This window comes from Hyla sarda, chromosome 2, assembly GCF_029499605.1.
Source record: "Hyla sarda isolate aHylSar1 chromosome 2, aHylSar1.hap1, whole genome shotgun sequence".
In the NCBI taxonomy this organism is placed as follows: Eukaryota; Metazoa; Chordata; class Amphibia; order Anura; family Hylidae; genus Hyla; species Hyla sarda.
The window spans coordinates 504,517,593-504,530,179 of record NC_079190.1 but is presented as its reverse complement, the minus strand read 5'-3'; the positions used below and the strand labels follow the sequence as shown (position 1 = coordinate 504,530,179).

The window sequence follows — 12,587 nt, the reverse complement described above, 5'->3', positions numbered from 1 at the left end:
GAAAATTCGCACGCCAGTCTCACACAAGCTGGAAGCAGAGAGGGATGATCACTGTGATGTGTACTGTGAAAAAAATAAATTAAAACAAACCATATGCGGTATTCGCGAGCAACACTATCTATCTCATATCTATCTATCTCATATCCATCTATCTATCTCATATCTATCTATCTATCTCATATCTATCTATCTCATATCCATCTATCTATCTCATATCTATCTATCTCATATCCATCTATCTCATATCTATCTATCTATCTCATATCTATCTATCTCATATCCATCTATCTATCTCATATCTATCTATCTCATATCTATCTATCTATCTATCTATCTATCTATCTATCTATCTATCTCATATCTATCTATCTCATATCTATCTCATATCTATCTATCTCATATCTATCTATCTATCTCATCTATCTATCTCATATCCATCTATCTATCTCATATCTATCTATCTCATATCTATCTATCTATCTCATCTATCTCATATCTATCTATTTATCTCACATCTATCTATCTCATATCCATCTATCTATCTCACATCTATCTATCTATCTCACATCTATCTCTCATATCTATCTATCTATCTCATATCCATCTATCTCATATCCATCAATCTCATATCTATCTATCTATCTCATATCTATCTATCTATCTCATATCTATCTATCTCATATCTATCTATCTCATATCCATCTATCTCATATCCATCTATCTCATATCTATCTATCTCATATCTATCTATCTCATATCTATCTATCTCATATCTATCTATCTCATATCTATCTATCTATCTCATATCTATCTATCTCATATCTATCTATCTATCTATCTATCTATCTCATATCTATCTAACATTTTCATTTCCCCCTGTATATTAGACTCACTTCTCAGCGATGAAGACATTGGGCCAGACTTCATCGACTTCGTTGAGTGGAGATTCCATGTGGTCCTTGAGGAGTTCCCTCTGCAGATCCAGGACACACGGGGTGTTGAACAAGCTGCGGTCATCTATCTTCTCCTTGACCCGGTTGTAGAGGTCCTCCACCAGGAGCTGCTCGGCGGACTCCAGGAGGCCCGGGCTCATCGGCTCCACCTTCACCTCCTTGGTCTTCAGTTCTACAATAGAGATAACTGATGGTCAATATATCAGGTATCGCAAGGGATCAGATTTATCCGTCAAGGCCGATGGGTCGGGGAGAAGCCTCCAGGTACCACCCCAATGACTCCTGGTTCAGACAACATGAAAGTGATGACAGATTCCAAAATATAAGGTGTATAACATGTCCCGCTCAAGTTATAGGCAATCTAATAAGGCCCCACTGACTCCCTTCTGAAATTTGGCGTAAGTAATCATACCCCTCAGCAACACCCAAAGCATTTATGAGGTGCGGTCCAGGGATCTAGTTCTCTTCCACCTTAATGGGGTATTCCACTGGCCAGCATTCAGAAGTAAATGTTCCGAACGCTGTTTTCACGCTGCGGGGGTCGGCCACGCCCCTCGTGATATCACAGATCCGCCCCCTCAGTGCAAGTCTATGGGAGGGGGCGTGATGGCCGTCACGTCCCCTCCCATAGACTTGCATTGAGGGGGCGTGGCCATTATGTCACGAGGGGCGTGACCGACTCCTGCAGCGTGAAAACAGCGTTCGGAACATTTACTTCCAGACGCTAGCCAGTGGAGTACCCCTTTAATAACATCAGGGAAGCAGTGTGAGGGCGACCTGAGGAAGATCTCATCAGATAAGAACCGGTTCAGAAGGTTTTATCCATGTTTGCTGGGGAGATTTTAGATGTAGCATATAAAGGACACCACAGAGAATTTTTGGTATATAAGACCCCCCCCCCCCCTTAATTATACTGGTTATGCTCCCATAAAGACAATAGAACCACTCCAATTAGCAATGCCAGAGAATTCCATTAAAAGTAAAGAAATGCCCTATAACCCATGCCAGAGAGTACCCACTAAACCTATTAACAATGCCAGCCAGGGACTGTCTCTATAAACACTACTAGTTAAAAAACTGTCCATAGATATATATATATATATATATATATATATATATATATATACACATACAGTGCTACCACTAACAACAGATTTGAGAGCCTGTCCAGAGCCTGTTCTTAAACTGTCCTCGGCCCATCCTGGGCCTGTGATGAGCCTGTCCTAAGCCTGTCCTGGCCTTGTGCTGAGCCTGTCCTGGGCTTGTGCTGAGCCTATCCAATGCCTGTCCTGGCCTTGTGCTGGGCCTGTCCTAAGCCTGTCCTGGGCTTTTGCTGAGCCTATCCAATGCCTGTCCTGGCCTTGAGCTGAGCTTGTCCTGGGGCTGTCCTAAATCTGTCATGTGCTTGTGCTAAGCCTATCCAATGCCTGTCCTGGGCTTGTGCTGAGCCTATCCAATGTCTGTCCTGGCCTTGTGCTGAGCCTATCCAATGCCTGTCCTGGCCTTGTGCTGGGCCCGTCCTAAGCATGTCCTGGGCTTTTGCTGAGCCTATCCAATGTCTGTCCTGGCCTTGTGCTGAGCCTATCCAATGCCTGTCCTGGCCTTGTGCTGGGCCCGTCCTAAGCATGTCCTGGGCTTTTGCTGAGCCTATCCAATGCCTGTCCTGGCATTGAGCTGAGCTTGTCCTGGGCTTGTGCTGAGCCTATCCAATGCCTGTCCTGGTCTTGAGCTGAGCTTGTCCTGGGGCTGTCCTAAACCTGTCATGTGCTTTTGCTAAGCCTATCCAATGCCTGTCCTGGGCTTGTGCTGAGCCTATCCAATGTCTGTCCTGGCCTTGTGCTGAGCCTGTCCTGGGCTTGTGCTGAGCCTATCCAATGCCTGTCCTGGTCTCGAGCTGAGCTTGTCCTGGGCCTGTCCTAAACCTGTCCTGGGCTTGTGCTAAGCTTATCCAATGCCTGTCCTGGCCTTGTGCTGGGCCTGTCCTGGGCCTGTCCTAAGCCTGTCCTGGGCTTGTGCAGAGCATGTCCTGGTCCTGTCCTAAGCCTGTCCTGGGCTTGTACTGAGCCTGTCCTGGGCCTGTCCTAAGCCTGTCCTGGGCTTGTGCTGAGCCTGTCCTGGGTCTGTCCTAAGCCTGTCCTGGGCTTGTGCTGAGCCTGTCCTAAGTCTGTCCTGTGCTTGTGCTAAGCCTATCCACTATCCTATATCTATACTTGTCCCAGGCTTGTGCTGAGCCTTTCCTAAGACTGTCCTGGGCTTATACTGAGCCTATCCTGGGCTTGTGTTGAACCTGTCCTAAGATTGTCCTGGACCTGTCCTCAGCCTGTCCCTTAGTCTGTCTTGTGTCTGTCCTCAGTCTGTCACTTAGCCTGTCCTGAGCCTTTCTCTTAGTTTGTCCTGCACTTGTTCTCAAAAGTTCATGTCATGATTTTGGAACTGATCTGGAAATTGTCTCTAATGCTATGATCCCCAATATAGAAATGATCTCAGTAAAAAATTTTTTATGGCAGAGACAACTGCAAAAAAATCAGACAACTAATGAGCAGATTAAATATTGTTTCCTGGAAAATGGCCCAAAAAACACCATTTAGATGGAGAATAGAATCATAAAAATGACTAGAAAATGAAACACATGAAAAATCGTAATGGTAGTTTTAGAAGAATGTGAAAAGTGAAACCCCGCCTCTGCCGCACGTTTTCTATGTAGTCAGCAATAACTAGAATATTTATATTCATTTATTACTTGTTGCTGGTATCACTTATTTCTCAATGTCTTCTCATTCTGTGCAGTGCAGAAAAAAGTCTACAACTGCTACTTAGAAACTGAAAACAGCCAACAAGATACTATTGCTAATAGAAAACAGCCAACAAGATACTATTGCTAACTAAAAACATCCAACAAGATACTATTGCTAACTGAAAACAGCCAACAAGATACTATTGCTAACTGGAAACAGTCAACAAGATACTATTGCTAACTGAAAACAGCCAACAAGATACTATTGCTAACTGGAAACAGTCAACAAGATACTATTGCTAACTGGAAACAGCCAACAAGATACTATTGCTAACTGGAAACAGTCAACAAGATACTATTGCTAACTGGAAACAGTCAACAAGATACTATTGCTAACTGAAAACAGCCAACAAGATACTATTGCTAACTGAAAAAAGCCAACAAGATACTATTTCTAACTGGAAACAGTCAACAAGATACTATTGCTAACAGAAAACAGTCAACAAGATACTATTGCTAACTGGAAACAGTCAACAAGATACTATTGCTAACTGAAAACAGCCAACAAGATACTATTGCTAACTGAAAACAGCCAACAAGATACTATTGCTAACTGGAAAGAGCCAACAAGATACTATTGCTAACTGAAAACAGTCAACAAGATACTATTGCTAACTGAAAACAGGCAACAAGATACTATTGCTAACTGGAAACAGCCAACAAGATACTATTGCTAACTGGAAAGAGCCAACAAGATACTATTGCTAACTGAAAAAAGCCAACAAGATACTATTGCTAACTGAAAAAAGCCAACAAGATACTATTGCTAACTAAAAACAGCCAACAAGATACTATTGCTAACTGAAAAAAGCCAACAAGATACTATTGCTAACTGAAAACAGCCAACAAGATACTATTGCTAACAGAAAACAGTCAACAAGATACTACTGCTAACAGAAAACAGTCGACAAGATACTACTGCTAACTGAAAACAGCCAACAAGATACTATTGCTAACAGAAAACAGTCAACAAGATACTATTGCTAACTGGAAACAGTCAACAAGATACTATTGCTAACTGGAAACAGCCAACAAGATACTATTGCTAACTGAAAACAGCCAACAAGATACTATTGCTAACTGGAAAGAGCCAACAAGATACTATTGCTAACTGAAAACAGTCAACAAGATACTATTGCTAACTGAAAACAGGCAACAAGATACTATTGCTAACTGGAAACAGCCAACAAGATACTATTGCTAACTGGAAAGAGCCAACAAGATACTATTGCTAACTGAAAAAAGCCAACAAGATACTATTGCTAACTGAAAAAAGCCAACAAGATACTATTGCTAACTAAAAACAGCCAACAAGATACTATTGCTAACTGAAAAAAGCCAACAAGATACTATTGCTAACTGAAAACAGCCAACAAGATACTATTGCTAACAGAAAACAGTCAACAAGATACTAATGCTAACAGAAAACAGTCGACAAGATACTACTGCTAACTGAAAACAGCCAACAAGATACTATTGCTAACAGAAAACAGTCGACAAGATACTACTGCTAACTAAAAACAGCCAACAAGTGTTACGCCGAGCGCTCCGGGTCCCCGCTCCTCCCCGGAGCGCTCGCAACATCCTCGCTACGGCAGCGCCCCGGTCAGATCCACTGACCGGGTGCGCTGCGATACCGCCTCCAGCCGGGATGCGATTCGCGATGCGGGTGGCGCCCGCTCGCGATGCGCACCCCGGCTTCCGTACCTGACTCGCTCTCCCTCGGTCCTGTCCCGGCGCGCGCGGCCCCGCTCCCTAGGGCGCGCGCGCCGGGTCTCTGCGATTTAAAGGGCCACTGCGCCACTGATTGGCGCAGTGGTTCCAATTAGTGTCTTCACCTGTGCACTCCCTATGTATACCTCACTTCCCCTGCACTCCCTCGCCGGATCTTGTTGCCCTTGTGCCTAGTGAAAGCGTTCCCTTGTGTGTTCCTAGCCTGTGTTCCAGACCTCCTGCCGTTGCCCCTGACTACGATCCTTGCTGCCTGCCCCGACCTTCTGCTACGTCCGACCTTGCTTTTGTCTACTCCCTTGTACCGCGCCTATCTTCAGCAGTCAGAGAGGTTGAGCCGTTGCTAGTGGATACGACCTGGTTACTACCGCCGCAGCAAGACCATCCCGCTTTGCGGCGGGCTCTGGTGAACACCAGTAGTAACTTAGAACCGGTCCACTAGCACGGTCCACGCCAATCCCTCTCTGGCACAGAGGATCCACCTCCTGCCAGCCGGCATCGTGACAGTAGATCCGGCCATGGATCCCGCTGAAGTACCTCTGCCAGTTGTCGCCGACCTCACCACGGTGGTCGCCCAGCAGTCACAACAGATAGCGCAACAAGGCCACCAGCTGTCTCAACTGACCGTGATGCTACAGCAGCTACTACCACAGCTTCAGCAATCATCTCCTCCGCCAGCTCCTGCACCACCTCCGCAGCGAGTGGCCGCTTCAGGCCTACGACTATCCTTGCCGGATAAATTTGATGGGGACTCTAAGTTTTGCCGTGGCTTTCTTTCACAATGTTCCCTGCACTTGGAGATGATGTCGGACCAGTTTCCTACTGAAAGGTCTAAGGTGGCTTTCGTAGTCAGCCTTCTGTCTGGAAAAGCTCTGTCATGGGCCACACCGCTCTGGGACCGCAATGACCCCGTCACTGCCTCTGTACACTCCTTCTTCTCGGAAATTCGTAGTGTCTTTGAGGAACCTGCCCGAGCCTCTTCTGCTGAGACTGCCCTGCTGAACCTGGTCCAGGGTAATTCTTCCGTTGGCGAGTACGCCATACAATTCCGTACTCTTGCTTCTGAACTATCCTGGAATAATGAGGCCTTCTGCGCGACCTTTAAAAAAGGCCTATCCAGCAACATTAAAGATGTTCTGGCCGCACGAGAAATTCCTGCTAATCTACATGAACTCATTCATCTTGCCACTCGCATTGACATGCGTTTTTCCGAAAGGCGTCAGGAGCTCCGCCAGGATATGGACTTTGTTCGCACGAGGCGTTTTTTCTCCCCGGCTCCTCTCTCCTCTGGTCCTCTGCAATCCGTTCCTGTGCCTCCCGCCGTGGAGGCTATGCAAGTTGACCGGTCTCGCCTGACACCTCAAGAGAGGACACGACGCCGCATGGAGAATCTCTGCCTGTACTGTGCCGGTACCAAACACTTCCTGAAGGATTGTCCTATCCGTCCTCCCCGCCTGGAAAGACGCACGCTGACTCCGCACAAAGGTGAGACAGTCCTTGATGTCAACTCTGCTTCTCCACGTCTTACTGTGCCTGTGCGGATATCTGCATCTACCTTCTCCTTCTCTACTATGGCCTTCTTGGATTCCGGATCTGCAGGAAACTTTATTTTGGCCTCTCTCATCAACAGGTTCAACATCCCGGTAACCAGTCTCGCCAGACCCCTCTACATCAATTGTGTTAACAATGAAAGATTGGACTGTACCTTACGTTACCGCACGGAGCCCCTCCTAATGTGCATCGGACCTCATCATGAAAAAATTGAGTTTTTGGTCCTCCCCAATTGCACTTCCGAAATTCTCCTTGGACTACCGTGGCTTCAACGCCATTCCCCAACCCTGGATTGGTCCACAGGGGAGATCAAGAGCTGGGGTACCTCTTGTTTCAAGGACTGCCTTAAACCGGTTCCCAGTACTCCCTGCCGTGACCCTGTGGTTCCCCCTGTAACCGGTCTCCCTAAGGCCTATATGGACTATGCTGACGTATTTTGCAAGAAACAAGCTGAGACTCTACCTCCTCACAGGCCTTATGACTGTCCTATTGACCTCCTCCCGGGCACTACTCCACCCCGGGGCAGAATTTATCCTCTGTCCGCCCCAGAGACTCTTGCTATGTCCGAGTACATCCAGGAAAATTTAAAAAAGGGTTTATCCGCAAATCCTCCTCTCCTGCCGGAGCTGGATTTTTCTTTGTGTCCAAAAAAGATGGCTCCCTACGTCCTTGCATTGACTACCGCGGACTTAATAAAATCACGGTAAAGAACCGCTACCCTCTACCTCTTATCTCTGAACTCTTTGATCGCCTCCAAGGTGCCCACATCTTTACCAAACTGGACTTAAGAGGTGCTTATAATCTCATCCGCATCAGGGAGGGGGACGAATGGAAAACGGCATTTAACACTAGAGATGGACACTTTGAGTATCTGGTCATGCCCTTTGGCCTGTGCAACCCCCCTGCCGTCTTCCAAGACTTTGTTAATGAAATTTTTCGTGATCTCTTATATTCCTGTGTTGTTGTGTATCTGGACGATATTCTGATTTTTTCTGCCAACCTAGAAGAACACCGCTAGCATGTCCGCATGGTTCTTCAGAGACTTCGTGACAATCAACTTTATGCCAAAATGGAGAAATGTCTGTTTGAATGTCAATCTCTTCCTTTCCTAGGATACTTGGTCTCTGGCCAGGGACTACAAATGGACCCAAACAAACTCTCTGCCGTCTTAGATTGGCCACGCCCCTCCGGACTCCGTGCTATCCAACGTTTTTTGGGGTTCGCCAATTATTACAGACAATTTATTCCACATTTTTCCACCATTGTGGCTCCTATCGTGGCTTTAACCAAGAAGAATGCCAATCCTAAGTCATGGCCTCCTCAAGCGGAAGACGCCTTTAAACGGCTCAAGTCTGCCTTTTCTTCTGCTCCCGTGCTCTCCAGACCTGACCCATCTAATCCCTTCCTATTGGAGGTTGATGCCTCCTCAGTAGGAGCTGGAGCGGTTCTTCTACAAAAAAATTCTTCTGGGCATGCTGTTACTTGTGGTTTTTTTCTAGGACCTTCTCTCCGGCGGAGAGGAACTACTCCATCGGGGATCGAGAGCTACTGGCCATTAAATTAGCACTTGAGGAATGGAGGCATCTGCTGGAGGGATCAAAATTTCCAGTTATTATTTACACCGATCACAAGAATCTCTCCTATCTCCAGTCTGCCCAACGGCTGAACCCTCGCCAGGCCAGGTGGTCTCTGTTCTTTGCCCGGTTTAATTTTGAAATTCACTTTCGCCCTGCCGATAAGAACATTAGGGCCGATGCTCTCTCTCGTTCCTCGGATGCCTCGGAAGTAGAGCTCTCTCCGCAACACATCATTCCTCCTGACTGCCTGATCTCCACTTCTCCAGCCTCCATCAGGCAAACTCCTCCAGGGAAGACCTTCGTCTCTCCACGCCAACGCCTCGGAATCCTCAAATGGGGTCAGTCCTCCCATCTCGCAGGCCATGCGGGCATCAAGAAATCCTTGCAACATATCTCTCGTTTCTATTGGTGGCCGACTCTGGAAACGGATGTTGTTGATTTTGTGCGGGCCTGCACTGTCTGTGCCCGGGATAAGACTCCTCGCCAGAAGCCTGCTGGTCTTCTTCATCCTCTGCCTGTCCCCGAACAGCCTTGGTCTCTGATTGGTATGGACTTTATTACAGACTTACCCCCATCCCGTGGCAACACTGTTGTTTGGGTGGTCGTTGATCGATTTTCCAAGATGGCACATTTTATTCCTCTTCCTGGTCTTCCTTCAGCGCCTCAGTTGGCAAAACAATTTTTTGTACACATTTTTCGTCTTCACGGGTTGCCCATGCAGATCGTCTCGGATAGAGGCGTCCAATTCGTGTCAAAATTCTGGAGGGCTCTCTGTAAACAACTCAAGATTAAATTAAACTTTTCTTCTGCTTATCATCCTCAATCCAATGGGCAAGTAGAAAGAATTAACCAGGTCCTGGGTGATTATTTACGGCATTTTGTTTCCTCCCGCCAGGATGATTGGGCAGATCTTCTTCCATGGGCCGAATTCTCGTACAACTTCAGAGTCTCTGAATCTTCTTCCAAATCCCCATTTTTCGTGGTGTACGGCCGTCACCCTCTTCCCCCCCTCCCTACTCCCTTGCCCTCTGGTTTGCCCGCTGTGGATGAAATAACTCGTGATCTTTCCACCATATGGAAAGAGACCCAAAATTCTCTCTTACAGGCTTCATCACGCATGAAGAAGTTTGCTGATAAGAAAAGAAGAGCTCCCCCCATTTTTTCTCCCGGAGACAAGGTATGGCTCTCCGCTAAATATGTCCGCTTCCTTGTTCCCAGCTACAAATTGGGACCACGCTATCTTGGTCCTTTCAAAATCTTGTGCCAAATTAATCCTGTCTCTTACAAACTTCTTCTTCCTCCTTCTCTTCGTATCCCTAATGCCTTTCATGTCTCTCTTCTTAAACCACTCATCATCAACCGTTTCTCTCCCAAACTTATTTCTCCTACTCCTGTCTCCGGTTCTTCAGACATCTTCACCGTAAAGGAGATACTGGCCTCCAAAAAGGTCAGAGGAAAAACTTTTTTTTTTAGTGGACTGGGAGGGCTGTGGTCCTGAAGAGAGATCCTGGGAACCTGAGGACAATATCCTAGATAAAAGTCTGGTCCTCAGGTTCTCAGGCTCTAAGAAGAGGGGGAGACCCAAGGGGGGGGTACTGTTACGCCGAGCGCTCCGGGTCCCTGCTCCTCCCCGGAGCGCTCGCAACATCCTCGCTACGGCAGCGCCCCGGTCAGATCCACTGACCGGGTGCGCTGCGATACCGCCTCCAGCCGGGATGCGATTCGCGATGCGGGTGGCGCCCGCTCGCGATGCGCACCCCGGCTTCCGTACCTGACTCGCTCTCCCTCGGTCCTGTCCCGGCGCGCGCGGCCCCGCTCCCTAGGGCGCGCGCGCGCCGGGTCTCTGCGATTTAAAGGGCCACTGCGCCACTGATTGGCGCAGTGGTTCCAATTAGTGTCATCACCTGTGCACTCCCTATGTATACCTCACTTCCCCTGCACTCCCTCGCCGGATCTTGTTGCCCTTGTGCCTAGTGAAAGCGTTCCCTTGTGTGTTCCTAGCCTGTGTTCCAGACCTCCTGCCGTTGCCCCTGACTACGATCCTTGCTGCCTGCCCCAACCTTCTGCTACGTCCGACCTTGCTTTTGTCTACTCCCTTGTACCGCGCCTATCTTCAGCAGTCAGAGAGGTTGAGCCGTTGCTAGTGGATACGACCTGGTTACTACCGCCGCAGCAAGACCATCCCGCTTTGCGGCGGGCTCTGGTGAACACCAGTAGTAACTTAGAACCGGTCCACTAGCACGGTCCACGCCAATCCCTCTCTGGCACAGAGGATCCACCTCCTGCCAGCCGGCATCGTGACAACAAGATACTATTGCTAACTGAAAAAAGCCAACAAGATACTATTGCTAACTGGAAAGAGCCAACAAGATACTATTGCTAACTGAAAACAGCTAACAAGATACTATTGCTAACTGAAAACAGTCAACAAGATACTATTGCTAACTGGAAAGAGCCAACAAGATACTATTGCTAACTGAAAACAGCCAACAAGATACTATTGCTAACTGAAAACAGCTAACAAGATACTATTGCTAACTGAAAACAGTCAACAAGATACTATTGCTAACTGAAAACAGCTAACAAGATACTATTGCTAACTGGAAAGAGCCAACAAGATACTATTGCTAACTGAAAACAGCTAACAAGATACTATTGCTAACTGGAAACAGCCAACAAGATACTATTGCTAACTGAAAACAGCTAACAAGATACTATTGCTAACTGAAAACAGTCAACAAGATACTATTGCTAACTGAAAACAGCTAACAAGATACTATTGCTAACTGAAAACAGCCAACAAGATACTATTGCTAACTGAAAACAGTCAACAAGATACTATTGCTAACTGAAAACAGCTAACAAGATACTATTGCTAACTGAAAACAGTCAACAAGATACTATTGCTAACTGGAAACAGCCAACAAGATACTATTGCTAACTGAAAACAGCCAACAAGATACTATTGCTAACTGGAAAGAGCCAACAAGATACTATTGCTAACTGAAAACAGCCAACAAGATACTATTGCTAACTGGAAAGAGCCAACAAGATACTATTGCTAACTGATAACAGACAACAAGAAACTATTGCTAACTGAAAACAGCCAACAAGATACTATTGCTAACTGAAAACAGTCAACAAGATACTATTGCTAACTGAAAACAGCCAACAAGATACTATTGCTAACTGATAACAGACAACAAGATACTATTGCTAACTGATAACAGACAACAAGATACTATTGCTAATTGGAAACAGCCAACAAGATACTATTGCTACCTTGAAGCTGTCCTCAAGATTATATTACTACCTAAACACCATCAGCAGAATACCATTAGTAAAGGGAAACAGTCAACAAATAAAACCATTTGTTGTGGGATTTGGAGAAGAAGCTGAAATATTGTTTCAATAATTAATCTTAAAGAGTACCTGTCATAGTCCATAAAAAAAAATACTATATGTTACTCCGCACCTAATCCTGATCATGTACATATACATTTTTATGTCTATAGCACCTATATTTCTCTCACAAATACATTCTATCTGTTGCTCACTTGGTTTTTCATCCTATTTATTGGAGGGGGCATGTCCTCACTCTACATGACTCATCTTCCTCCTTGAGTCTGCTGTACTGTGCTGGGTCTCTTCATACAATCACTGTAGGCTGCTCTGTAACCCCCTCCTCCCCTTTTCATGCTGCAGTCTGATATGACAGAGTAAGCACAGAGGAGTGCTAGTCCTGCCCTCACTTCCTGGACTTTGTCCCAGCCTGTGCTTCAGCTGGGACAAAGATGATGCTGCAGCCGGACAGGATTATGTTCTGGATTGTATGAGGACCCCTAGTGGTCTTTTTTTATAAGCCATGATTTCTATAAAAACGAGCTTAACATACAGGGTGGGCCATTTATATGGATACACCTTAATAAAATGGGAATGGTTGGTGATATTAACTTCCTGTTTGTGGCACATTAGTATATG

At 46.2% G+C, this 12,587-nt stretch overlaps 1 protein-coding gene across 3 annotated transcripts in view; it reads right to left on the bottom strand.

Annotated features, from left to right (window-relative positions):
- Window positions 1–12,587, bottom strand: part of STYXL2 (serine/threonine/tyrosine interacting like 2) — a 107,971-nt gene that overhangs the window by 34,640 nt on the left and 60,744 nt on the right. For all 3 annotated transcript variants that reach the window (XM_056559888.1, XM_056559885.1, XM_056559887.1), the window contains one exon: window positions 894–1,125. In XM_056559888.1, the coding sequence (XP_056415863.1) occupies window positions 894–1,125 (232 nt within the window). The remainder of the gene's footprint in view (window positions 1–893; window positions 1,126–12,587) is intronic.